Here is a 26,891-nt window from a genome sequence, read left to right as displayed (position 1 = left end):
ATGACATCTTCCTTTGGCACCCAAACTGGAGAGCAATGGTGCCATCGTAGCTCACTACAGCCTCGAACTCTCAAGGCTCAAGTGATCCTCCCACCCCAGACTCCTGAGTAGCTGGGACTACAGGCTTGTGTCACTGCACCCAGCTGTTTAAATTTACTTTCTAAGGCAGCCTTTAGAGTTTTCAATTTAAGCTAGATGTCTGTCAGAAGCAACAGAGAAAGAATGTTTTTTTCACAAAGACCGAAATGAAAAAAGGTAGAGTTTAAGGCTCAAGAGGTACATTTTAAAAAATTATCTTTATTTAGGTTTCTGATTCAGCACATGTATCAAAGACTAATCAACATAAAGGAGTAAATAAGACATTAATTGAAAGTCTTACATCTCTCTAAACTCTGACCAAGAATGTCAAGATTGCCACTATTACCAGAACTCCAACCTAGTCAAGTTGTAGACAAGCTATCATGAACAACATACAGTGTGCACAGATATGCAGAGGCAAAAGGCATGCTAGCGCTTGGCTCTCCTCTTTTCCTTGTTGACATCTTTCTGTTGGACAGTCCACTTTTGCTTTCCAGGCTAAGTTCCAAATCAAGTCCAAAGAAGGCTCAGGGTCAACCTGACCAGATACTCTTCTGGAGGAATGCATTCTTAAACTGTTGTGCCTGCAACTTTGTTTTTGCCAGGATGAAGTTCAGACCGAGATGTACGATACAATCTAGATGACGGTGCAGACTAAGTCAAGAACTAAAGTTGAGCAGTAACCCGAGTTAAGGCATGAATGCACACACACACATGCACACACACAGCACCCATGCTATCAAGACGGGTTTTTTTCAGTTGCCTCACGAGAGGCAACCTGGGCTTGGCAGTTAATCAGAACTGCTGAGCATTCCAGAAAATGCCCCCCATGACTTTATGCTAACAGCTGTGTGTATGTTTTAATCAAAAAATTAAAGAAAAAGAAAAACTAAAAAAAAAAGAAAAAAGAAAAACCAACCAAACAACAACAACAACAAAAAACAAACAAAAAAACCCACCAAAAACCTAGAAACCCCTTAATCTCTTACAATGGCTCTTGAGCATGGAACTCATGTAGCAGCATCAATGGCTGGCTCTTTAACAATTTGGAAATAAAAGGTTGTTTTACTATGTATTTCTTTGGTAGTCATCACTACAAAGTTTTCAGTGTTGGTTACCTATAAGACAAGTACTAGACAGAAGATCAAGTTACACAGAAATATTTCTTCTGTACTGATAAGATACAAATATTGAGCTCTCAAAGCACAAGTTACTATGCTTTTTCTTGCCTTATTGGGCATTCTCTAAAAGCAAGGCTTTGTGCAGGAAAAGTTCATGTCTACCTAAGGGTGATACATGTTCTATTTTCCTACAAGTGAACAATTAACAAAAATTCACATTATCAATTATTTCTGGTTGAATCCATTAGAAGCCAATTACAAAGGGACAGCAGCACTTGGTGTCAAAGCCACTTTCTGGTCACACATTCATTCCATGGTTGCTAGTCAGTATCTCAGGAGGTCAGAATTTAAAACTCCTTTCAGTCAACAAAGGAGTAAGTTCAATTAAAGACTTCCACTATCTGCCAAATTTCTAGAATTCTGTCTAGAGTGCTAGCATGCTTGATGAGAGAAAGCAGTTCAGAGCCCAGAGAGGTGTCAGGTATTAGGTAAGTTAATTTGGTTTTGTATAAAAGGCATGGTAATCTGGCAACAGAGTACTTATCCTATTAGCAGCACAGTGGTAGCCAAGGGTCTCTGTCTGCAAGACAGGAAAATGAAGCTACTGAAGTCCCTGTTGCTCCCGCTGCCTGCAGGATGGCTACTGATTTTACAAAGGCCTTCTGGGAGCCAATCCAGGGCTCACCTGGGAGAGTGGGTAACAGAATGGCAGTAACCATGTTCGGCGCCCATGAGAAGTGCCCGACTGAGGGAAGTCAGCTGCCCATGGGTGAGGGGGCTCTTGCCATTATGGGCTCAGAATCTGAATCTTACTGATCCCTGGTAGCTAGACAATTGCCAAGAAATTGTCCTAGCTGGTACTACCCAAGTGTTACAGTCTCTGCACAGGGTCCTCAAACACTTTAAAGGTCATGAACCATCAAATTCAAAAGAGTAGTGTTTGTTCTATCAGTTCTGAATGTCCACAGGGAAAGGCAACTAGATTTATGCGGAAAAAGTGCTGTTTGAAGGAGCTGTGTTTTCTTTTGAACTGAAGTGACTTTGGGAACCAGAACATTTCTGCAGATGTCTGAATGTCAAGAACCTATCTCTAAAAGACATTCATCAGGAATTGTTTGCTCACTCCAAGTGCTTTTTAAAAATTAAACATATGGCAATGTTTTAATTTTTGTGCTTTCAAGAGGTAACTAAATCGATAGGAAGCTGAGGGAAGAACATTCCATTATGGACTTCCTTGTTTGGGTGCAAGACACTATCCAGAGCATTGAAATCTATAATCTCATAAAAGATTCTTATAAACATATACCATATTTCTCCTATAAGAAAAACGGAGAACTGTACCATGAAGGCAAAATTTGTTTGCCGACTCTCAGAATTCCTTGGAATGGCAATGTACCAGGAGGGTAAGTGAACTGTTGGTGAAAATTCCGGGTTTGACATGGCCCAGTCTGATCGTGTCAAAAACCTAAAGCCTCAATGATTAAATGCCAAACTTCTTCCCTGCATCTGAGAACTGTATTATGATTACGTATATTACACATACATTCTAAATAAAATTTATATAGACCTACAGTTTCTTCCCAACAATTGAGTGATGTTCTCAGTTTGGGGGTGGAAGCAGGAAGAGGTGAAAAAATCTTATTGTTGCTTTTACTCTCAAGTTCTTAAAATGCTAGTCAAACACTATTAGCCAACAAGACTTTTTTTTTTTCATTCTGTTAACTCTTAAATATGTATTCGAAGGCAAAAATGGAGGTTTCTATACTGTACAATATTAAATATCTACAATGTCATGGTTCCTTATTTTTAGGAGTGTGTTTAATAAAGAGTTGGCTATTAGAGATGGTTGTCACAAAACATGGACTCTTAAAAATTACTGATAAATTATTTTCAGTTCTCTGATTATATCCAACAGATACACATTCTTGTCATAAAATATACATTCTCTAGTAAGTTATTTTCATCCACAGCATATATAAGTATGCAAACACAGGTGGTAAAAATCACTTTACTACCAAAGTACAAAACAGCAACTGCTGAAAAACAAAAAATTAAGATGTTGCTAGTATTAAGAAAAGAGTGACTCAGTGTTCCACTGCAAAGTGAAACCAAATGATTTGTGCTAAATGAATGAAAATAATGTATTCAGAATATACTTCTTTGTACACTGCACTTGCTTATATACTGGGTGAAATGAGCAGCCATCAATGCTAACGTGCTACTTTCCTTTATACCTTTTTTTTCTGCCAAGCAATACAGTATTTTCTGGCCATTATGCCAAGATATTCCGATAATGTCCATTTCAAATCGTATTTTCTAATAGTATTTTGCACCTTTAAAATATTTGTTCAAACTCTACTTTAAGAGAACACAAATGAAGAATGAAAGGGGGAGGCCACATTGTTTCTGTTACAATCATACTGCCTTCTGCAGCAGAAATCAAATAACACATTCTAATTAGCCATTGAAACCACGGGTGAGTAGGACAACATTTATCGACTCATGTTAGAGGGGGCCAGGTTAGGTAGATTAACATTAAGGATAAAAAAGAGAATCACATCTTAATATATGATAATTATCCATCCCATTTACGTGGAGAAGGTACAGCCACATGATTCATTACTTTAGGCCATCTGTTTTACAAGAGACATGGATGTCAATAATACAATGAAAATAACCTGTAAAAAGTGTATCTGTAGAAAGTTCTGTTAAACAGAAAATGTGTCTTGGGCACTGATTCATCTAACTTTCTGTTCTATACTGAAAGCCAGATTTTCAAAGGTCTCAATTGTAGTGCTGAATTATTGGTATGTTTGGTAAACACTGTTATAATGAGAGAAGAGGGTAACAACAGCTCAGTAATTTTCTGCAAATTCATGGAAAAAAATATAAAAAAGATATCCCTTTTCCTTTTACAAACCTAAAAGCCAGGAGAATGAAGCTCTGGGCCAAGCAAAAATTGCACACTGCTGCTGAAATACCAAATACCGAATAGCGAAGGTTCCAGCCAGGGAATGGACGTACATGAAGATTCAAGTAAAACACTGATGGAAAAAGTCGTCTGGTTAGTGTTGTAGACCCACAACACTGGCTGCATTTCTGACAAACATTTACAACACAATGGATAGTGAAGCCTAGATAACCTCAGTGCAAATAAGTCATATCCAAATATGCCAGAGAAGGAAGCCTTTGGCGTTGAGTAGACGGCTCCATTGGATGAGTCCCAACTTGAAATTCAGACTAAGCTCATGCATTAAGGCTGGGAAGAGGGGTGCACCGGATGTTGCGAAGGAGTGGGCTGCGAGGTGGCTGCTGAGGGGACCATGGGCTGCATGGGTGGCGGAGGTGGAGGCGGAGGTGGCTGGACTGGGGTCTGTGTGTTGGGAGATGGAGGCGGCGTGGGCCGTTTGAATTTGTCAGGACTGTTGCTTCTCCGTGGTGAAGGCCTCTGCAGAGGGGACAGGAACAGCAAGTCAGTGTAGGTACAGATGGCTCATTCTACCCAACACAGGCTGACTTGGCACTGGGGCTAATCAAACACTAACCAACAAAGACAAGAAACCAGGGATTTCTTTCTTCATCCCTACTGGTTTCTGAACTAAGAATAAAATTTAAAGAAGGCAGTGTTTACACTTCCACCTACGAAAAAGCTACATAAAATTACTGCACAACTTGTGTTGAACAAACTGCTGGACTTGGGTCCTTCAATGAGAGCTGTAAAATATCCCCTTAAATCTTTCTTTCAGTGTGTGTCACCAATTCTTTCTATTGCTTATCTCCAACAAGTTGTCCATATCCTGAAAGATACAGCTCAACAAAAATGTTTCTATGTTTGAGGGCAGGCGCAGTGGCTCACACCTGTAATCCTAGCACTTTAGGAGGTAGAGGTGGGTGGATAACCTGAGGCCAGGAGTTCGAGACCAGCCTGGCCAACAGGGCAAACCCCATCTCTATTAAAAATACAGAAAGTAGCTGGGTGTGGTGCTGTGTGCCTGTAATCCCAGCTACTCGGGAGACTGAGGCCAGAGAATCCCTTGAGCTCAGGAGGCGGATGTTGCGGCGAGCCGGCATTATGCTGCTTAACTCCAGCCTAGATGACAGAGTGAGGAAAAAGAAAAAAAGTTCCTACTTTTCCATAAAGTCCATCAAACTGGCAAAACAGCTTCAGAAATACTTTAAGTGCATTCTTAGAATAGGGTTCTTCTTTAAAATATTGGAATTTATTCTTTGAAATATGGGTATTTCTGTTATTGGAAATACCCTTAATACTCTCACTCTACTAGCTACATTGCTTATGGCTCTATTAGTCAACTATATTGCTGGCTCTAAAGAAAAAACTCCCTTGGGTAGAGCTGGAACCAGATGCACGTAAGCTTCCTTGTAATTCAAGGAGAGAAAATTCTGAGTAACATTACAAAATAAGGCTAACTTCAGGAAGAATACGGAAGGTCAATGAACTGTGAAGGTGTGGACAATAAATATCTTTAGACATTATGGCAACCAACAATAATGCTTTATAGCTCTCACTCATAGGTGGGAACTGAACAATGAGATCACTTGGACTCGGGAAGGGGAACACCACACACTGGGGCCTATCATGGGGAGGGGGGAGGAGGGAGGGATTGCATTGGGGAGTTATACATGATATAAACGTCATGCACATGTACCCTAGAACTTAAAGTATAATAAAAAAAAAAAAATAAAAAAAATAATGCTTTATAGCAAGGAGCTGGCCAGAGTTCAATCAAAGCACTGGCCAGAGTTCAAATTATATTTCACAAAGGGGAATTTTTCATAGGAAGTGAAGTGAAAGTTTTGTCTCCTGGGAAGGATTTTAGTTTCAATAGCAGAATTTGGTATCAAACTGTTTTGAAGTCTCTACAGTTTCAAGGTGAACGATGGAGGAGGCAGGAAGAAGGGCAAATGTCTAAGAGCACTGATCCTGTTTCCCAGAACACCAGTCAGTACCACTTTCAGGAGTAAAGTGCTGCTTCCTACCCCGTGGACACTTACTGTGATACCGTGGGATGTTCCCATGTGCTGCACGTGAAGACCCGGGGAATTGTAATAAGACATTCCGGCTCTAGTCAGTGAAGTTGGTGGCGTGAAACCAACCGTGTGACTTGCATATGATAGACCTGAAATATAACAACAAATTAAGTATCATTTTAAGCTCAACTGTCTGGTGTCTTCAACTATCTAGGAGGTTTTAAATTGCAGTAGTTCTCCATCACCCACAAAAATACAAACAGATGAAAAGAACGGTGGGCTCACTAAATGGTGTGGATAACAAGGGCAATAAAAGTTAATTCCTAGGATAGAATAGAGAGCCCAGAAATCAACTCACACATATATGGTCAACTGATCTTCAAAAAGGGCACCAAGAATACACAATGAGGAAAGAGACGGTCTCTTCAACAGATGGAGTTGGGAAAACTGGATATTAACATGCAGAGGAGTGACACTGGACCTTATCCTACACTATATACAAAAGTCAACTCAAAATGGATTACAGACTTAACTATAAGACCTTAAACTATCAAACTCTTAGAAGGAAAATAGGGGAAAAGTTCCTTGACATTGATCTTAGCAATGATTTCTTGGATATGACATAGGCAACAAAAAAAAAGCAAAAACAAGCATGTGGGACTACATTCAACTAAAAAGCTCTGGGCTAAGGAAACAGTCAACAGAGTGAAAAGGCAACCTATAGAATGGGAGGAGATGTTTGCAAACCATATACCTGGTAAGGGGTTAATATGCAAAATACGTAAGTAACTCCTATGACTCAAAGCAAACAAACACACTCAAATAGTCCAATGAAAAAATGCACAAAGAATTTGAATAGACATTTCTCTAGAAAAGATACACAAATGTGCTAATAAACATATGAAAAGATGATTATCACCACTAACTATCGGGAAAATGCATATCAAAACCACGATGAGATATCACCTCACACTGTTATGTTGGCCATTATAAAAAGAAAAGAAAAAAGATAACAAGGGGTGGTGAGGATATGGAAAAAAATCCTTATACATTGTTGGTAGGGATGTAAAATGGTGCATCCACTATGGAAATCAGTATGAAAATGCCTCAAAAGATTAAAACTAGAAGTACCACATGATTTAGCAATCCTACTTCTGGGTATTTATACAAAATAATTGAAATCAGGATCTCAAAGAGATATTAGCACTCCCATATTCACTACAGTGTTATTCACAATAGCAAAAATGTGGAGGCCAGGCGTGGTGGCTCACACCTGTAATCCCAGCACTCTGGGAGGCTGAGGCAGGCAGGTCATGAGGTCAGGAGATCCAGACCATCCTGGCTAACACGGCAAAACCCATCTCTACTAAAAAAAATGCAAAACAGTTAGCCGGGCGAGGTGGCGGGTTCCTGTAGTCCCAGCTACTTGGGAGGCTGAAGCAGGAGAATGGCATGAATTCGGGAGGCGGAGCTTGCAGTGTGAGCTGAGATCGCGCCACTGCACTCCAGCTTGGGCAACAGAGTGAGACAACGTCTGAAAACAAACAAACAAAAAACAAATAAATGTGGAAACAACCTCACTGTCCATCAACGGATGAGCAGATAAAGAAAATGTGGTATATATGGACATACAATGGAATATTCAGTCTAAAAGGAGGAAATCCTGCCATATGCAACAACATGTATTAACCTGGAGAATATTATGCTGGGTGAAATAAGGCAGTGACAGAAGGACAAATCCTGCATGGTTCCACTTATATAAGGAGTTTAGAATAGCCAGTCTCATAGACACAGAGTAGAATGGTGGTGAACTGCTGCTCAGCAGGCATCAAGTTTCAGTTAAGCAAAACGAGTAAGCTACAGAGAGCTGCGGCACAATGTTGTACTATAGTTAACAGTACTGTATTGTACTCTTAAAAATAAGAGGATAGAACTTATGGTAAGAGGTCTCACCACAATAATGATTTTTTTAAGTCAAACCCTGTCAGGAGTTCAACTGAGATTCAAGAAGGCAAAAGACATGAGAAGGAACAAGAATAAAGTGGAGAAAATAGAGCAAAGGAGTAAATATCAAATGCAAGAAAACTAGAAGTGTCAAAAAATGTATCAATAATTGACCAAACTGGAGATAGATATTAAGTAGCCAAAGAACTCAACCTCCTAGCAAAAAAAAAATAAGAAAAAAAAAATCAACAAGAAGAAGATAGAGAGGAGTGTGGGCATGAGTGAGTGAGAGTGTGTGTGTGTGTGTGTGTGTGTGTGTGTGTGGTGTGTGTGTGTGTGAGAGAGAGAGAGAGAGAGAGAGAGACAGAAAGAGATAGAGAGTGTGTGTGTGTCTCAGCCATAACAGCAAACAAAAACACTGGGAATGTCACAACTTGAGGATATTCAATACAAGGAACGAAAGCCCTGCCAACGTTCCCTCAAAGAACCTGGTATTTAAGGAAGAAACAACCCCCAGGTCCACCATAATGTTCTGCGTAGTCTTCATCTAGGACTCCAGGATCATCTCCACTGTGTTTTTAACATCTGTATGTCCAGACTCTCCTTACTGTTAGACAGGTTTTGATGGGGGTTCATATTCTGAAAACATCTAAAAGCGATCCTCACCTACATGTGGCATGTGCAGCCCTGGTTTCCAAGAGTTCGTGCAGAAGTCACCAGCTGGTCTGGGGAATTACTTGTTTCATCACTGTACAAACGTGGCTAGCTTTCTTTACACCTTTGAGTTCCCAACATCCACCACAATACCTAGCACGGGGTAGGCTCCATACTGGCAAAGTGAAAAGGGAAAACAAAGGAGCTGTTTGGGGAAATGTGGATAGAAGTCACCTATGGACAATCACTCTGAACCTACCATCAGCTATTAGAGGCCAAGCAGTGTGAACTCTACTTACTGCTTTTCTGAATTACGTAAAAACAAGAAGCTGTTAAGTATGCTTTTCCATCTGTCTTTTTTGTTTCCATGACAGATTTTCAGCCAAGCCTTCCTTTAGTTGTGCTATTATCACAGGACTTTTCTGTGCCTTCAACATCTAATACTAAAAGTTTACTTTGTGATTTGATGATCAATTAGTGATGCTTTCTATTTGACATATTTTCATTTCCAACTGTGGAGTTTTATTCACATTTACAAAATGGAGGTCCGGGATAATGGACAAGTCTTTGGGAACTAAGTGGTTGTTTAATGTGGTATTTACTGGAATCACAAGAACTTTACTAATCTGGGAAAAGAAAGAAGTTGTTTTCTTTTTTTTTTTTTTTTTTTTGAGACAGAGTCTCGCTCTGTTGCCCAGGCTAGAGTGCAGTGGCCGGAACTCAGCTCACTGCAAGCTCCGCCTCCCGGGTTTACGCCATTCTCCTGCCTCAGCCTCCGGAGTACCTGGGACTACAGGCGCCCGCCACCTCACCCAGCTAGATTTTTGTATTTTTTAGTAGAGACGGGGTTTCACCATATTAGGCAGGATGGTCTCGATCTCCTGACCTCGTGATCCACCCGTCTTGGCCTCCCAAAGTGCTGGGATTACAGGCTTGAGCCACCGTGCCCGGCCAGAAGTTGTTTTCTTTAAAATAACATTGGAGAATAAAATCTTAATTTTATTTCTTATGAAAGTGATTACATTTAAGAGAAAGGCAATAAAATATAAAAGTGGGCTGGGCATGGTGGCTCATGCCTGTAATTGCACCACTTTGGGAGGCCGAGGCGGGCAGATCATGAGGTCAGGAGTTCAAGACCAGCCTGAACAACATGATGAAACCCCATCTCTACTAAAAATACAAAAAGTAGGTGGGCGTGGTGGTGTGTGTCAATAATCCCAGCTACTCAGGAGGCTGAGGCAGGAGAATCGCCTGAATCTGGGAGGTGGAGTTTATAGTGAGCTGAGATCGCACCACTGCACTCCAGCCTGGGCGACAGAGTAAGACATTGTCTCAAAATAGTGGATCCTTGTCTCCAAATAGGGGATTCAACTCATTTTAAAAAATACAGTCTCAAAAAAAAAAAAAAAATACAGTCAATTTTCTTATCACTGAGTTAATTTTTCTAAAGGGTAATTATGAGTATTGCCTACTTATTAAAAAAAAAAAAACCTGGCTGGGCATGGTGGCTCATGCCTGTAATCCCAACACTTGGGGAGGCTAAGGCAGGTGGATCACTTGAGGTCAGGAGTTCAAGACCAGCCTGGCCAACACGGCAAAACCCTGTCTCTACTAAAAATACAAAAAATTAGCCAGGCATGGTGGTGCATGCCTGTAATCCCAGCTACAGGGGAGGCTGAGGCTGAGGCAGAAGAACTGCGTAAACCCAGGAGGTGGAGGTTGCACTGAGCCAAGATTGTGCCACTGCACTTCAGCCTGGGCGACACAGCAAGACTCTATCTCAGAAAAAAAAGAAAAAAAAAATCTCCTTCTCTAGCTGTTACCAAGACTTCTGCATTTGGCTTCAAACTATATTCTGATGCTCCAGGTCAGTGGTTCTCAACAGTGAATATCAAAGTTCTGCTTGCCTTATCCCAAACCAATGAATCAGACTCTCCAGGGAGCTGGACCCCAGGGCAGCTGTGAAGAGAACCACAGTGATTTTATTGCTCTTGATTCAGACCTCCATGCTTCCGTTAATGGTGTGCCCTAGCCTGAGAATGTCTTCTTTACCATAGCTTCTTCCTGTTCCCAGTGCCAATCAGCACCTCACTCATCCTTTGCAGAAGGCAAGGACCACAGAGTCTGGAGCCAGACTATGTTGGATCCTAGCTCTGACACTTGGCACTAAGTAGACAAGTTCCTTAATCTCACTGTGCTTTAGATTCCTGAGCTGTTCAATGGGAATACTGTAGCTACCTTGCAAGGCTGTCAATGAAATGAGATAATATCACAAAATGCTTCGAGAGTGCCTGGCAAAAGTAAGGTCTGATATGCTTTAGCTCATTAACTCCTCTCAAAGCCCATCTCAAAAGCTCTCTAAGCTGGTCACTCTCTCTTCTTTGAACCTCTTTTTAAACTATTTTACCTTGGGTTTAAAAAAATTATTATTATAACTTTTTATTTTGAAATAGTTTATAAGTCACAAGAAACTGCAAGAATATTACACGGTTCCCATGTATCTTTCACTCAGCTTCCCTTGATTATACCCCATATAACAATAACACATTGTCAAAACTAGGAAATTGACATTGATACAATACTAGTTACTAAGGTACAGACTGTGTTTGGATTTCATCAGCTTCCATGTGTGCTCTTTGTGTGCCTATGCATGTATACAGCTCAACCATCCTTCTCCTAATCTTAACCTAGCAATGACTGATCTGTTCTCTATCACTATAATTTTGTCACTTTGCAAATGTTGTAGAGATGGTATCTTATAGTAGGTAACCCTTTGAGATTAGGTCTTTTCATTCAGTTCAATGCCCCTGCAATCCACCCAAATTGTTCTAAGCGTCAATAATCTGTTTATTGCTGAACAGTATTCCATTGAATAGACATACTGCCATTTGTTTAACTACATAACTTTTTAAAGGGTATAAAATATACACAATTACATTTAGCCTTGTATTAAAGTTTTTTTTTTTTTTTTTTTTTTTTTAAACTTACTTCTACAGGCCCTGCTGTTGATTATAAGCTCTTAGAGGTTGGAAATCATGTACTATTGATTTTTGTTTTTCCTTAAGTTCTAATTATCGTGCATCTTCACCCTCTGACCCAGGATACAATAAAGGATAACCCCTCCCCACCAAAACCTAAGTTGAAATTGCCAAACCACAAACACCAGCTTACTAAGTATAATCCTGTGGTTTTATATCAAGTCTTTGCTGGAATAAACTTCTTTTGCTTTGATACGGAAATGTATTAATAAAAGCCAAAATTCTAAGATTTCTTTCACTGTCAAGACTGCAAATTTAAAAAATGATTAATTAAAAGCGACTCATGACTGAGAAAACACATTAAGCAATATAAAACAAGATACAAAAGCATTTCATAATATGTATGGAACCAACTACCTAAAGGAAAATTGCAAGGGGCAGGATAGGAGACACCTGAAAACACTAAAACATTAACACTGTCTTTGGATGAAAGAATTCTGGATTTTATTTCTGGTTTATTATACCCTTCTGACTGCTCCAAGTTTTTTTTTTGTTTTTGTTTTTTTTGTTTTTTTTTTAGACGGAGTCTCACTCTTTTGCCCAGGCTGGAGTGCAGTGGCGCGATCTCGGCTCACTGCAAGCTCTGCCTCCAGGGTTCACGCCATTCTCCTGCCTCAGCCTCCCGAGTAGCTGGGACTACAGGCACCCGCCACCACACCCGGCTAACTTTTTGTATTTTTAGTAGAGACGAGATTTCACCGTGTTAGCCAGGATGGTCTCAATCTCCTGACCTTGTGATCTGCCTGCCTCGGCCTCCCAAAGTGCTGGGATTACAGGCGTGAGCCACTGTGCCTAGCCCCCAAGTTTTAATATATCTTTGCTAAAGAAAAAAAAAATTGTGGAAACAAATTAAAGGCAGGCACCTTTTCTTCCTACTTGACACATACAAGTTATATATGAAAACATCTTCCTTGTTAAAATTCAAACAATTTAGATACAATATCCTCTTTTAACTCTATCTGATCTGGCTTCTGTCCCTACCACTCCATTAAAAACTGCTCTAGCTAAGGTCAGCGGTGAGTTCCGCGCTGCCAGTCGCCATCACAGATCTCCACTCCTAATTTTACTTGACCTTGCAGCTGAACAATCCCTTCTTGGTGAAATTCTTTGCCTTGACCTCAGTGACATCATATATCAATTTTCTTTCCACTTTTCTGGTAGCAACTTCCTAATCTCCTTTGCCAGGTTTTCATCTTATACTCGACCTTACAGTGGCATAGCCTACATTTAAGGAGTAGAGTTATTTCCACCTCCTTGAGGATGGAATACCTACATATATTATCTGGAATTCTCTCTGTGAGGATCTGTGTCTTCTCCCTTGTTTATTTATTTGGTCATTTATTCATATCAGTATGGACTTTGGATATTTGTTTGATGTTTGAATTATATTTTATTATATTAAATAATGTTATAATATAGTAATTAATACTGTTCAAATTATTCCAGTTTTGGTGTCTGGGAACTCCTATATCCCTCTGACATACCCTCATCACTTTGTTTTCTGGGCACTTCTTTACTCTTTTCCACTACAAGATATCTCACCCAGCTCATCTCATACATTCTGTGCCCCAGCTCTAGAAACATTCATTTCTCCAAACAGCTCTAGTTCTTTCAATTGGCGTTCGAACTGAAGTTCTTTCAATTTGAAACCATTATCTGTGGGGTATGTTCATTGCTATGACGGTGCAGACCTATTTTTTAGATCTCAGTATCGCCTATCCCTAATTCAGACACATCAAAACAGGCTGAGAATGTCCTTTATTACACTGCATAAAATGATGGACAACCTGAAAAGATAACACTCTTCTTATATATAATTCATAAAAGCAGTCCAAATATAATAAAGATGATACCCCCTTTCTTAGTTTTAGGCTACATATTTTCAAGTACATTTTCAATATGTAATTTCCAGTATTTCGATAAGCTAGTGAACACACGAGATTTCCAATGTCAACCAGAAAGGGAGGAAAATTCAGAGCCAATATGTTTAAAATGGAAATGAATGCTATTCAAACAGCGTATTTCCACGAAGGAAGTGATTAGATATTCTTAATACTCAGAGCCACAAATGTTTCCAATAAAAATTAATGTGAAAAGAAAACTAGAATATTCAGATTTTGGTGATCTACTACTACTATGTATAGCACTACAATGTACTAGATCAGAATAGAGTAATTCTGCTGCCAAATAGATAAAATCTCCTTTGGTGATGTTATAGAATTTAAAACAGGATAAAAATATTCTCATTTAGGCTAGCTGTAAGGAAAAAATCTAGGTGTTACTTATGACATAGTTTAAGAAAAGTCAAATAGCTTATCTATCCAAGCAAGCCTCACACTTGATGTAGGTACAGGCACAGTGAAAGTAAAAATTACGTAAATAGAGTAAGATTTTTCTGAAGAATCTTTGTTAAAATATAAGGAATATTCCTAACCAAGGTCTGACATTTGTTCTTTTTCTTTTCTCAACGATTGCGACAATCTTTTTAATCAATCAGAAATTACATGCCTCAAAGGCTTTAGGTTTAAATAAATCAAACAGGGTATTAAATTATATTTAATATGAATCAGCATCACTATCACAAAATAATGAAATAATCCTCCATTTTACTTCTTCCTGACTCATGACTTCCTTTTACATCAATAAATCAAAAGGCCAAAAAGACCTTTATCGTGGTAATGAAACCCAAGTGCTATTTTGGGAAAACTAAGAGGCAGCTAGAAGAGAAGCTTCTGAAGAGAGATTTAATGGCACTGGAGGGTGGAAGAAACAGGTTTGGGAACATCCTTTCGGCAAGAACAAGTTGTGATGATCGTGCCACTGATCTCTGATAGAAAGTCCTTCTGCTTTGCAATCAGCATCTTTACCCCTGCCTGACACCAGAAAGCACACTGGCCCATCAGTACAAAGGCGGCCTCCCTTTGTACTAGACTTTTGACTTTTATCTTTTGATTGCCTCTTAAAAAAAAAAAAAAAAAGTTAACAGCAGCACAGTGCTGTGAACTTTTGTTATCCTGATGCAAAGCTGTTTCACTTTATAAAAACTTTATGCTGCCATCCTTCAAAGCAGTCACCCACTCTATTCTACTGCAAAACTCTGCCTCTGTCACCCTTCCCTCCACACTTTACTCCCAACTCTGTTGAAAATCTGCTTACCAGCAAGCCAAAGAAAATCAGTCTCATTATTTTGGTAACAAGACGTGATTCTTTGGCCCATCACCTTTTCTTTCCTCCCCCTATTCCACTGGCCACCCACTCCACCCTCTGCTTCCTCTTTCTCTCTCACTGGATCAGTTACTTGCCTTCCTGGCCTGAGAGCCCCACGCTGTGCTGGTACTGAGCCACAGAGCTCAGGAAAGAGTTTCTGGGGTCAGATGGAGACAAGCAAGCCTTTGAGGGAAAGGCTGTGAGGGCAAAGCCAGAAGCAGGCTGCCTGACAGAAGTTCGTTCCCTCTTCTGCAGCCTGCCTACTAGGGCCAGGTCCCACTCACCAATCACTGGAAATATGAGGAGGCAACTCATGCTAGAAAGAACACACAGGCTTTGTAAACAGACAGGCCCTGCATTGCCCCTTCCTGGCTGTGTAACCAGTAGTGACCCTCTGAATTGCTGGTTCCTCATTTTAACATGGGGAAAATGCTGCCTACATTAATTATTCTGAGGACAAAAATGAGATTAATGTATGTGGAATATTGTAAAAGAACCCTTAAAAGGTGTGCTATGATCCATCTTGGAAATCTACCTAAGGCTTTTTTGTCTACCCATCAGCACTTAAAATCATAGTCAAAGACATTCTTCATTTTAAAAAAGTGTTTTAAAGTCAAATTCCTTTTAGATTAAAAAAGAAAAAAAAGAAGAGAAACACCAGCTGACACTATAGCATTTATGCTCAAAATTTTCAAACTCTTAGCCTTGAGAGTGATGAATTTTTGACGTTTTTCAAAAAGACATGATTATTATCTGTTTCCAAGATTTTTATACACTAGAAGGGAGCATAGTCACAGTTGCCTATTCAATGTACCAGGAATCAGTCACCAAAACAGCCAAAGACATATGCTCACCAGGTGATATAGGCCTGCTTGAACTCGGAGAAGGCGTGTAAGGAATCGGGCTGGACACAGTGCGAGGTCTTAATCCTTGTGCTGACATCTCATTAAAATACCTAAGAGGAGAGAGGAGGAAATGACAAAACCACCTGTATTTAAATAGTCCTTAAGAAAGTTTTTAGGAGGAAATGTTTGGGTTCACACCTTGAGGTCAAAATCCTGAATGTTTAGATTGATGTTATAGCTAGAAGTCATTTATAAAATGGACTCCTGAGTCACACCACTCTGCTGTTTGACAAACCTCACTCCAAGGGGTACCAGTTGGGAGATCTAGGATGTTTTAGCTCAGGATAGAAGCCAGGTGAAAGAGGTGCACCACATCACAGAGAGGACCAGTTTTTCCTCCACCACCACACAACAGCTATGCTGGAATTCACCTCCACTGTCCCAAGAGTTACAAAGATATTCACGTGTTAGTGCCTACATTTACATTGTTATTTGAAACTCAAAACCAAGCAAGCCCTCTGAGATTTATGTCATAAAATTAAAGCCTACAGATATTTATTCCTGTGAACTGAGTATCAACTGTTTACAAGCAAGTACTGCTTAACAGTCAGTCAGTCACACACTAGGATTTAATGAGACTTGAGTACTGAACACATATAGCAGGTCAAGCTTAGCCACACCATGCTGAGTCTGCCTTTTTCCTGGATTCAGAAGTCACATCAGACCTGAAAATGCTGAAGTGTGATCATCAGGAATAACAGCTTACACTCTGTGAAATGAGCACAGAGCGCTGACGAGGAGAAATTTCTGCTTGAGAGACTTCCTGATAAACCATCCTGTGCGAGTGACCCACCCTAGTGGCACCAGGTGGAACTTCTTGTACTCTACACATCCACTAGTAGACTAGGAGGCATCTTGTGGTCTCTTAAATGCTGGACCATTTTCTTTCTCCCAAATGTAGTATCATTGTTCCTAGTAGGGAAAGTATTTATTGGGCAGCTCTGGATAATCTGACCTACAAAAGGTAGGGCAAACTTTCTGAAATGAATACCGGCTCTGGAAAAAAATATTTATCTGGAAGGCTGAAACTGCTTCACTAGTGACACTGCAGTCAGAAGACATTATTTCCTTAGAGTGTATCTTACCCCAAACTGGGTCCCAGATGCTATATATGATCTGTATCTGAAGGTAGTTAATAAGCTATTTAGTATTCTAGCCGGCAGTTTTAGTCAAATGGTTCTTAAGGGATATAGATTTTAGAAAGAATAGGAAACTGTAGTTTTATAAGGCAAAGTTTTGAGGAAGAATAATCTTTTATTATTTCCCAAAGAAGAGGCATACACATAGGTATTTAAAATAGGATAACCTGTTATTGTTTCCCTTTTTTTCTCATTATAAAAATATAGACTTTCATTACAGATAATCTTAAATTTTTCTTTAAACAATAATGTCACTGTCCACAGCAAACTGATCAACAGCGCTGTTAGTCCTCTAGATATATGCCATAGCAGAAACAGAATGCAGATGTGCTAACATTGTCTACATGTTTCAGACTGCTCGTATTGGCATCAACAGACAGTACTACTCATCACAGCCATGAGTAGCCCTGGTTTCAGACACTGAATGCCCAGTCCTGCTGGAGGGACCCCCAAGAATACTCAGTCTTACCTCTCACACTAAGATATGGCCCATGTAACGCCAGGGCATCCCTGATCCAGAAGGGAGAATTTCCTTGCAGAAATGTAATTCTCTAACTTCTGGGTTTCTCTGCAGATTAAACACTTTTTTCCATTTATATTTGTTTGTTTTCTTATCACTACCTTATCCCAAGTTTAGAGAGGAGGAAGAGGGAGGAGAAGTGGATGAGGCACAAATACTTGAGACCATTTCTGCTAGTTAACCAAAGGATGGGTCTCTCATTCCAGATCACTCACAGTGGGGCAATGAGGGGATTCATTGCTTAGGTTTGAACAGATGAATACAATCCATTAGTTTCATTTTTTTTTTAAGTGGCTACAAAACAGCTCAAAAGTTATCAAGTGTGTTAAGATAAGTCCTTGGGATTTCAACAACCTCTACCTGTGTCCCTGCTGATTCTTTTCACTGCTGATTCTTTTCAACCTATAAATGCACTGTTTTCCTCGAGCTGCACTATAGCTTGCTTTATCCTTATACAGTACAGGAATTAATATGTTCCCATGCTTTAAACAGATATAACACTGGATTAAACTAATTCAACAACAAATGCAAACTCTGCTGCTTCTCTAATATAACGCTGTCTCCATTTCTCTCCCCACCAAATAATTTTAGAGGTGATTTTTTTCATCTTTTTGTGTTTAAGGAAAATGTTCAATCTTTATCCCATTCTCAGCATCTGCTATAATGCGGTGGCATTCATTAGCACAATAAATATATATTTAAGCTATCCCCTTATACACCTAACAGGATACCAAAAAAAACCCCTGCAGAACCTGGGTTTTATTTTTTAAACAAAAACAAGGCTCATAGGACATGCACACACCTTTCATCATCCATTTCTAAGCTGGACTCACTCTCGGAGAGCTGTCGACAGAGGGCTTCTCTTCTCTCCATCTCCCTCTGCAGCTTCCTCTGCAGCCTCAAGTTCTCTTCCCTCATGTGACGTTCCTCCTCCAGATACTGTGCCATTTTCTCTGAATCTGAAAAGTCAGAGTTTTCAATTAAACCATGTTTCATGCAATCATATCCAAATCTGAAAAAAAAGAGACTTCAGTTCAGCCCCTATGCCATAGACACAGGGAATTGTTACAAGATGGTCTTTCTGGTCGGGTATGGTGACTCACACTTATAATCCTGGCACTTGGGGAGGCTGAGGAAGGTGGATCACCTGATGTCAGGAGTTCAACACCAGCCTGGCTAACATAGTGAAACTCAGTCTCTACTAAAAATACAAAAATTAGCCGGACGTGGTGGCAGGCACCTGTAATCCCAGCTATTTGGGAGGCTGAGGCAGGAGAACTCCTTGAACTCGGGAGGTGGAGGTTGCAGTGAGCCAATACTGAGCCACTGCACTTCAGCCTGGGCAACATAGCAAGACTCTGTCTCAAAAAACAAAGAAACAAAAAAGATGGTCTTTCTCTTCTCATTCTCACATAGATGAGATATGGATTTAAAGTTTATCTCAAGTATAAAAGTTTACCAATGATTTGCATTTAGAAAAAAATATAAAAGGCAGTGTTGGCAGGTTAGGCATCATCACTCCCACTCATTTGCTTTCTAAAGTGCTTTAAGTAGAAGAGGAAATGATGGAATTGTAGCTGAGTCTACAAGTAGCCACTACTAGAACTCTTCTCTACATTGCTGGAGCTCGGAAAGGAGGGAGACCCAGATTCTGCCCACGGGCAGACCTCAATTTGGCTGCCTCTCAACTCCAGACATAGCGAGCCGTCTAGGGGAGCCTGTGACACCTGTCGGCATCCCCACTGTGCACAGTGGTGGTGGCACACCAAGAACCACTGTACTAGAACACATGTGATAACAGTTAACATTCTTTTCGTGAGAATAGACATTGACATAGTAAACCAGAAAACTTTAGATTAATATTTCCAAGTCTAATTTGTGGTATGTGTGTGGCTGTCTGTCACCCTGTCTCACGCACATGCTACGACAGAGGGCAGGTGAAGACCTGTATATAGCTGGCACCTCCTGGGATGGCATCTTGCTTATGACAAATACCCTTTCCTCAGGAGCTCCCTCACAAATCCAGGTCTCTGCTACAACACCCATCTCCCAGGACAGAGCTGACTAGCTCCAGGACTGGATGTTGGCCCCAGGCTGAGCCACTTAGACTACCTCTCCCAGGAATCTGAAATGGGGAACTGACATCTTTATGGGGATCCAGGGTCTCCTCCAGCTACGTTCCCTGGAGTCATCAAAACTCTTGTCCTTCTGAGGTTATTCTTCACAGGATTCTGTGCCATACTCTGCAACCTTCCAAAAAAAGAAAAACACGTCTTCCTTCCTCTTTCGACAACCCCCCCCGCCGCCCCCATTCCTTTCTGATTTATCTCACGCAGAATCTGCTACCAAGTAACCAGAATTATCTAATACAAAATGTGGTGTCTACCCATCTTCTTGCTTCATTTCTCTTCCTTGTCTTTGTCAATGAACTTGGGAAAAGTAAAATCTCCATATACTTATCTTTTCTGAAAAGCAGTTACAAATTCAGAGTGGCCATAAGCACATCTAAGAGAGTTTCCTGTAGGCTGCTGTTCCATATTGTCAGTTCGGTCCAAATTTAGGGAAGAAGGAAGGAGCTGTATGCCACATTGAGCATTTTTCTCCCACAGACTGACTCTATTTCAACTCTCAATGCCCATCAAATTAGTTTTAGTTTTAAACAACTCTACAAAAGTCTGACATTTTAGCCAATAAATACTTCTGATAAGTATTCAATGATTTCCAAGACAGCATCATTACAGAATATACAAAAGCTCCTGAATATCCTTATTTTAGAAATTCAAATAAAAATATCAAAATTATTAAACCCTATTACGTGCACTAAACACTAAATCCCTTGGCTGTTTCAACACAGCCAGAAACCCTGCTGTCTAATCCAGATGCAAAAATCTCTTTAATTGAAGGCATGCTGGGAAAATATTTACAAAGTACACTTTTAATATAAACGATTAAATTATTTCATCCCAAATATGCAAGCATGCAGAATTTTTCACTTAGCTCTACAGGAAACAGAAGATTGACCCCTTGGAGTATTTGCTGTTTCTAGAACTAGAAGGGTGACTGTCAGAGCACGCTGACTTTTTTTCTGTAATAGGAATCTTATAATGCCTTTTACAGGAAAGGTGCTGGAGATTGCCATGGAATCCTTTGCAGAATTAACGGTTAGTGAGGCTCCAAGAACAACAACCAGAGAACACTGTCTTTCAAAGAAAATGGTAATCCTTTAGCACTGGGGTGGCCGGGGGGGGGGGGTGGGAACTCAGCAGGGGCATCCTTAAACCATATATCTATAGATAAGAATGTCCCCTGCAGTGACTGGCTGGGAAGACTTCCTGGCAGTTCAGCAATTGACCTAGAAGACAGAGGCACAGAGAAGGCACCAGGCCCAACACCTCTTGGTGTCACAGACTCATACACAGAAGGTTGTCACCAGAGCATTCCCTGGCTGCCCCCTGCTGACACACAGCCTCACCTGACTGGATCTGTTCCTGTGAGTCCTCCTCCTTCTTGCACACAGAGCTCCCTAGTACTTAGGGGCCACAGCTTATATCTCCCCAGGCCTACAGCCATCTCCCAATATAGTAGGCCCTCACTTAACATCATCCCCAGATCCTTAGAAACTGTGACTTTAAGTGAAACAACATATGTATGCCACAGGAACTTAACTCTTCTTTGTATCAGTTAGCCAATGGTAAAATTGGTTTGGTTATACAGTAAGTTGTTTCACTTAAAGTCTCAGTTTCCAAGAACCCAAGGATGATGTGAAGTAAGGATTTACTCTATTTAGTCAAAGATGGTGTGAACTGAGGATGACTTCCACAAAGATTCCAAAGAGATGGCTCCCAAATGATCCAAAGGTCTGCATGGCTTGCATTCCCTTTCAAGTTCATGGTTAGGAAATACCAGTGCCCAGACCATACCCTAAGCCCATTAAGTCAGAATTCCAAGGATAAGTCCTAGCCACTGGTCTATTAAAAGCTGGCCAGGAGATGCCAACATTCAAACATCACTGAGAACTGTTGAGAGAGACGTTCAAGTTCAGATGCAGTCAGGCTTGGAGGATGAGGAGCCACCTCCCACAGCTGCATCCAAAAGAGGCCCAGGTCATCTAACCTAAGGAGAATGCAAGGAATGGATGATGAAAAGTCATTAACACATCCTTTAGGTCCAATCCAATCACTGCAAGCAGCTAAGTGCCACTGCTGCTTCTTTAGTTCAGCTTTCTCTGTCCTCACAAAATCTTACAAATGCCTCTGTTAGTATCTGCAGTCTCTTCAGAGGCTAAACAGTGCAGTATGGAGACAGTAGTAAGCATAAATTCTCCCCAAATTCCTTCTAAAATTTTTGCTAGGGGCACAATGGAGCAGTATAAACAAGGAGGAAAAATGCAAACTGACAGCACTGAAAAGAGTTCAGGAAGGTGCTGAAAGATATTTGTGTACTCACATGGTAAAAACTCAAAAATCTTAAAATAGTTAATATTTGATAACTATTTGATATATCTCATTTGATTTTCACTGAATGAACACACATGGTAATTATCAACCTGAGGTTCACATCAGGATTACTTATATATATTTTTAATACGCCCCTTTTTTACTCCATGGAGTAAGCCCAGAAACCTGTATGGTGCTAGAATCGTGATCCTCTAAAGATGTCCACATGCTAATCCCCAAAACCTATAAATGCTACTAACCTCACTTGACAGAAGGGCCTTCGCAAAAGTGATTAAGTTAAGGCACTTCAGATGGGTAGATTATCCTAGATTATGAGAGTGGGCCCAATATAATCACAAGGATCCTAATAAAGGGAGGCAGGGGAATCAGAGTGAAAAGAAGATGTAACAACAGAGGCAGAGGTGGGGTGGTACGACTGCAAGGAAGGGGCCACGAGCCAGGGAATCCAGGCAGCCTCTAGAGGTGGAAAAGGCGAGGAAACAGGCTCCCCAACAACCTCCAGAAGGATGGCCGCCCTGATGACACCCTGATTTTAGCCTAGAGATTCCCATCTTAGAACTGTAAGATGGTAAGTTTGTATTGTTTTGAGCCTCTAGGTTTCTGGTAATTTGTAATAGCAGAAATAGGAAAGTACTACATTATATTTCTCAAAGGCTCCAAAGATGATGCTGATGCACCATCCCAGATGCTCCACGGCACAGGAATTTGTAAGGAACTTCAGAGAAGAAAACAAAGGTAAGAATCACTGAACTTTTTAAAATGCATATTCCATGTGGCCCAACAAATCCATTTCCTGGAATCCATGCTGAAGGTGTTCTTGCACAGGTATCAAACATGTGTACAGAAATGTTCATTGTGGTTGTAGCATAGCAACCAAAAAAGGGCCACTGGTATGGAACTAGTTGAATTATGGCATATCCATACAATCAAATACTATGCAGCCTTTAAATAAGGGATGAAGGCAGCTTTGTATGTATCGGCAGGGGAAAAACTACAATGCATAGTAAGCGAAAAAAGGTGTAAAAAGGAGTGTGTTCATTGTGTTACTACAGCTGTCCCTCAGAACCTGTGACTCCCAAGTATACCAATATGTGTGCTTACTCAGGTCCCACAGTCAGCCCTGAGGAACCCACAGATAGGAAAAGTCAGCTTTCCGCACCTACAGATTTGACATCCCATGAATACTGTATTTTCCATCCATCTTTGGTTTTGGATGCAGAACCTCCAGATACAAATGGATAACTATTTATTGAAAAAAAAAATTCCACAATATAAGTAAACTAGCACAGTTCAAACCCATGTTGCTCAAGGGTCAACTGTATTTGTATAAATAAGTTTACATATAAATATATCTGGAAGAATACAGTACAAATGTATAACTGTAGGAACAGGTTGGCTAGAGACTAGGAATGAGAGGAAGACACATTTTTTTCACTGCACACCTTTCACTGAATTATCTGTTCAAAAAAATAAATTTGAACAGCCAAAAACAGACAAATAGGAGAGACCCAAGAAACTACACAGGGACCTAATTTTGGCCTCTTCCAAAATATTAAGTATACATTTCAAAAGCATTTACTCTTCAAATAGCATGAACAAATGTCAGCTAAGGTTGAATGTTGTAGTAAGGAAGGTAAACTACTCTCTGCCTTAATATTTTGAAAGTGTTTTTAGGTCTGCTGCAATTATTTTTGTCAGCACAATCCTAGAGATAAACATGGCAGAGAAGATTTAAAATGTTACCTGTGATCCTGGATGTTCCTGAAATTACTTGAATTATTTTCTGGAAGTATTCTAAATGGTTTTGTTCTCCCCTACTATAACACTCAAAAAAAAAAAAAAAAAGAATCCATTCCAGGATAATAAACTTAGGTAAACATGCATCAGTAATATATGAATTTAATTATTGCAAATTCAATGGTAATTCAATATTGGTAATACCCTATATTTGGTAAAGTTATTAATTCTAGGAGCATAAAACTAGTGAAACCAGAGGCTACATACGCTGTAACTGAGCGGCTCTTAGTTGTTTCTTCAGCCGTTCCACTTCGTTCTTTAAAAACCTGATGTGACGCATCATATTTTCTGGAGAATCAATCTCCATGGAGATATCTCTAGGCGATGGTGGAGCAGAGACGGGCTGGTCTAATTTTTCCTGCAGGATTCTTCATTGAAAAGAAAAAGTCCAACAATGACAAACAGTTTTCCTTGAAAAGACAAAACAACACACTAGCTGGCAGGTTTGTTTTGAAAGCAAGCTCCTGTTTACTGCCAGAATTCACAGGGTTGCTTAATTCCCCTGCCCATTTTATATCAAACTTCTGGTTGCCCTTATCTGATATCTCAGGCCAAAGGGCAGAGCTGATTCTCATCTCCTTTTTTCCTTTTAAATGACTACTGGTAATTAAACAATACTGAAAAGTCTTTATTTAACATCTGGATCTGATAATTATGCCTGGAATACAGTATGCACTTAGAATTATCTGCTGACTCAATGTTCAACTTCTTGGGTTTAGTGCATGAAGATGCTGAGGAAATTCCACTTTCTTATGGCTTTTGATTGAAGCTTCTAAGATACTATGAATCTCCTTGGAGGGTAAAGTAACATAGAGACTCAACTTCTAAAATTCCCTCCTGCAAGGGCATGGCAAACTGGACTAGGTGCCCTTTGCTTTTGGGCACAGCAAAGGTAAAAAGTTAAAAACAAAACCAGAATTATCAGGTTAATAATTAGTAGTGCCACCTTCTTTACCAATTATTTTTATGTTGAATGATATAAAATGCAGATATTCAATAGCTTTGACCTACAAAATGAAACCTTCCATACTGTTCAATCCAATAATTTGGCACTAATACATGTAAAACCTCCTACTGCCTTCTACAAAGTCTTCCTTTGGCAACAGATCTCTAAATCCCTTTCCATAGCTGCTGGGGTTTTTGTTTTGTTTTTACTTTGTACCTTTGAGTTTGTCCAAGAGCAAACTGAGTTACCTCCATCCAGGTCTACCCTTGAGAAAAATAGTGTGTTAAAATATTATAATGGTTCCTGCATTTATTACACAGAATGACTTCTCATAATTCAACTTGTTAGTCCTGCTACAATAATACGTATCAGCAAAGCACAGTGGATATGACTATACAAGTATTTCTTATAGATATAGTTCTAATTTTCACTTTTCTTAAAGCTATGTGGTATGCCTATATTTTGTAAATGTAGACATGAACTCAAAACAATTACAAATATGCATCCAAACCAAATACTTAAGGAGGAAAGACTCTCGGTAGCAAACAAAAGATCTTGGTGAAATGGATTAATGACCATTTTTTAAAAACTCACTTTTTACACCCATACACACATTTCCATATACAGAATCTTCTTCCCATTCTTACAAGCCCTGCCCCATACACTCCCAAAGTACTCAGTGCTTGAAAACAAGGGCCTAACTATCTTGCACAAAGGGGTTTAAGAAATGTTTGCTGTTGAGTGACATTCCACTTGCAAGTATATACATTTTACACAGAGAATCCTAGTCTTAAGTATGTAAAGGTATTTCTTTACAACAGGCTTTAAAACAATTTTACTATTAAAATCTCAGGCTTCCTAATAAAGTAAATTCCAGAGATGTCTAAATAATAGTACATAGTATACCCTATATACTTTAGAAAACAACTGAGGAAGCCAGTTCAATAAGGTGGAAAGTTGAAATTGCAACCATCCTTGAAAAGACTTTAAAGTTGAACAATAGCACCATGACTAATTCTCTCATAGCCTTGTAACACCAAATGAAAAGAAATTCTACTGGGACAGTATGATAGCAAAGAATAAAGAGGTGCCCAACATGAGAATAGTTCAGAAGGCTTTCAACATTTTTTTTCCTTTGGCCAATTAAAATGACGTGCATCACCAAAGAATTAAGGTGTACTACTGCTATCCCTCAGTCACGCCCAGAACAGCAACACACACACACACACACACACACACACCACACACACACACACACACCCTATATTGAACAGTAAGACTAAACAAACCGCTTTTCAGCTTCAAGCTTATCCATCCTTTTCCAGAGGCGATTAACTAGTGCTTCTTGTTCTTGTTCCAATGTATTTTCAAGGTCAATCTTCTCCCGTCTCAACTAAAGGAAGGAAAAAAGTGTTGCCAAAATGTCAGGCCACTTATACTTTGTTAATACATTTTTTGATTGAACAATTAGGACCCCTTTTCTTGGAGAAAACTGCAAACATGTGGCCAATTTTCTGGCACAAACATATTAAGTGCCTCTAGTTCTTAAACTTTGAAAAAAACTAGACAGTTTCATTCTTGGATGTTAATGCTTAATTGTTGTCTGGTACACGAAATGCATTCCTTGTTTCAGCATTTATTCGAGGCATGTGGAAAGTCCTCCTTAGAGAGGTCTTTAGGGGAGTTTGGTGTAGTAGTCGTATCAGGACTCTTCTGGGCTTGTCCCTTACAGTTCCGGGCTTAGAGTTACTCTTCCGGGCTTGTCTCTTACAGAAGTCAGAAAGGTTATATTACTATTTATATAAACAACTCTTAAAAGCTCCCAAACAACTCTGCATACTGGCTAATGGAGATAAATAAACATGTACTAAGATATAAAAACATGCACAAAAGATGATAAACACCAAATCCACAATACTGATTACTCTAAGGATTTATGGAAAGAAGAAAATTTGATTTGGGGGAGGCTTTGCAGTTGGGGAGGGAACCCCAACAGTGTTCTATTTCAATGAAGCAGACATGGGAAAATTCAATTAATCAATATTGAGCAATATGTAATAAATACTGAGAACAATGACTGGATAATGGGGGCATAG

The 26,891-nt window shown here is 39.8% G+C and overlaps 1 protein-coding gene across 1 annotated transcript in view; it reads right to left on the bottom strand.

The window, feature by feature from the left end:
- Positions 1-277: 277 nt before the first annotated feature.
- CCDC6 (coiled-coil domain containing 6) overlaps positions 278-26,891 on the bottom strand; it is a 120,059-nt gene continuing 93,445 nt past the window's right edge. Inside the window, exons 4-9 of the mRNA XM_033209706.1 lie at positions 26,085-26,188; positions 24,057-24,217; positions 18,398-18,554; positions 15,886-15,986; positions 6,213-6,337; positions 278-4,647 (exon numbers count right to left, since the gene is read on the bottom strand). Of these exons, the coding sequence (XP_033065597.1) occupies positions 4,453-4,647; positions 6,213-6,337; positions 15,886-15,986; positions 18,398-18,554; positions 24,057-24,217; positions 26,085-26,188 (843 nt within the window). The 3' untranslated portion in view covers positions 278-4,452. The remainder of the gene's footprint in view (positions 4,648-6,212; positions 6,338-15,885; positions 15,987-18,397; positions 18,555-24,056; positions 24,218-26,084; positions 26,189-26,891) is intronic.

This window comes from Trachypithecus francoisi, unplaced genomic scaffold, assembly GCF_009764315.1.
Source record: "Trachypithecus francoisi isolate TF-2019V2 unplaced genomic scaffold, Tfra_2.0 Lachesis_group9, whole genome shotgun sequence".
NCBI lineage: Eukaryota > Metazoa > Chordata > Mammalia > Primates > Cercopithecidae > Trachypithecus > Trachypithecus francoisi.
The sequence above is the reverse complement of the archived record's forward strand: the minus strand, read 5'-3'. Positions and strand labels throughout refer to the sequence as shown.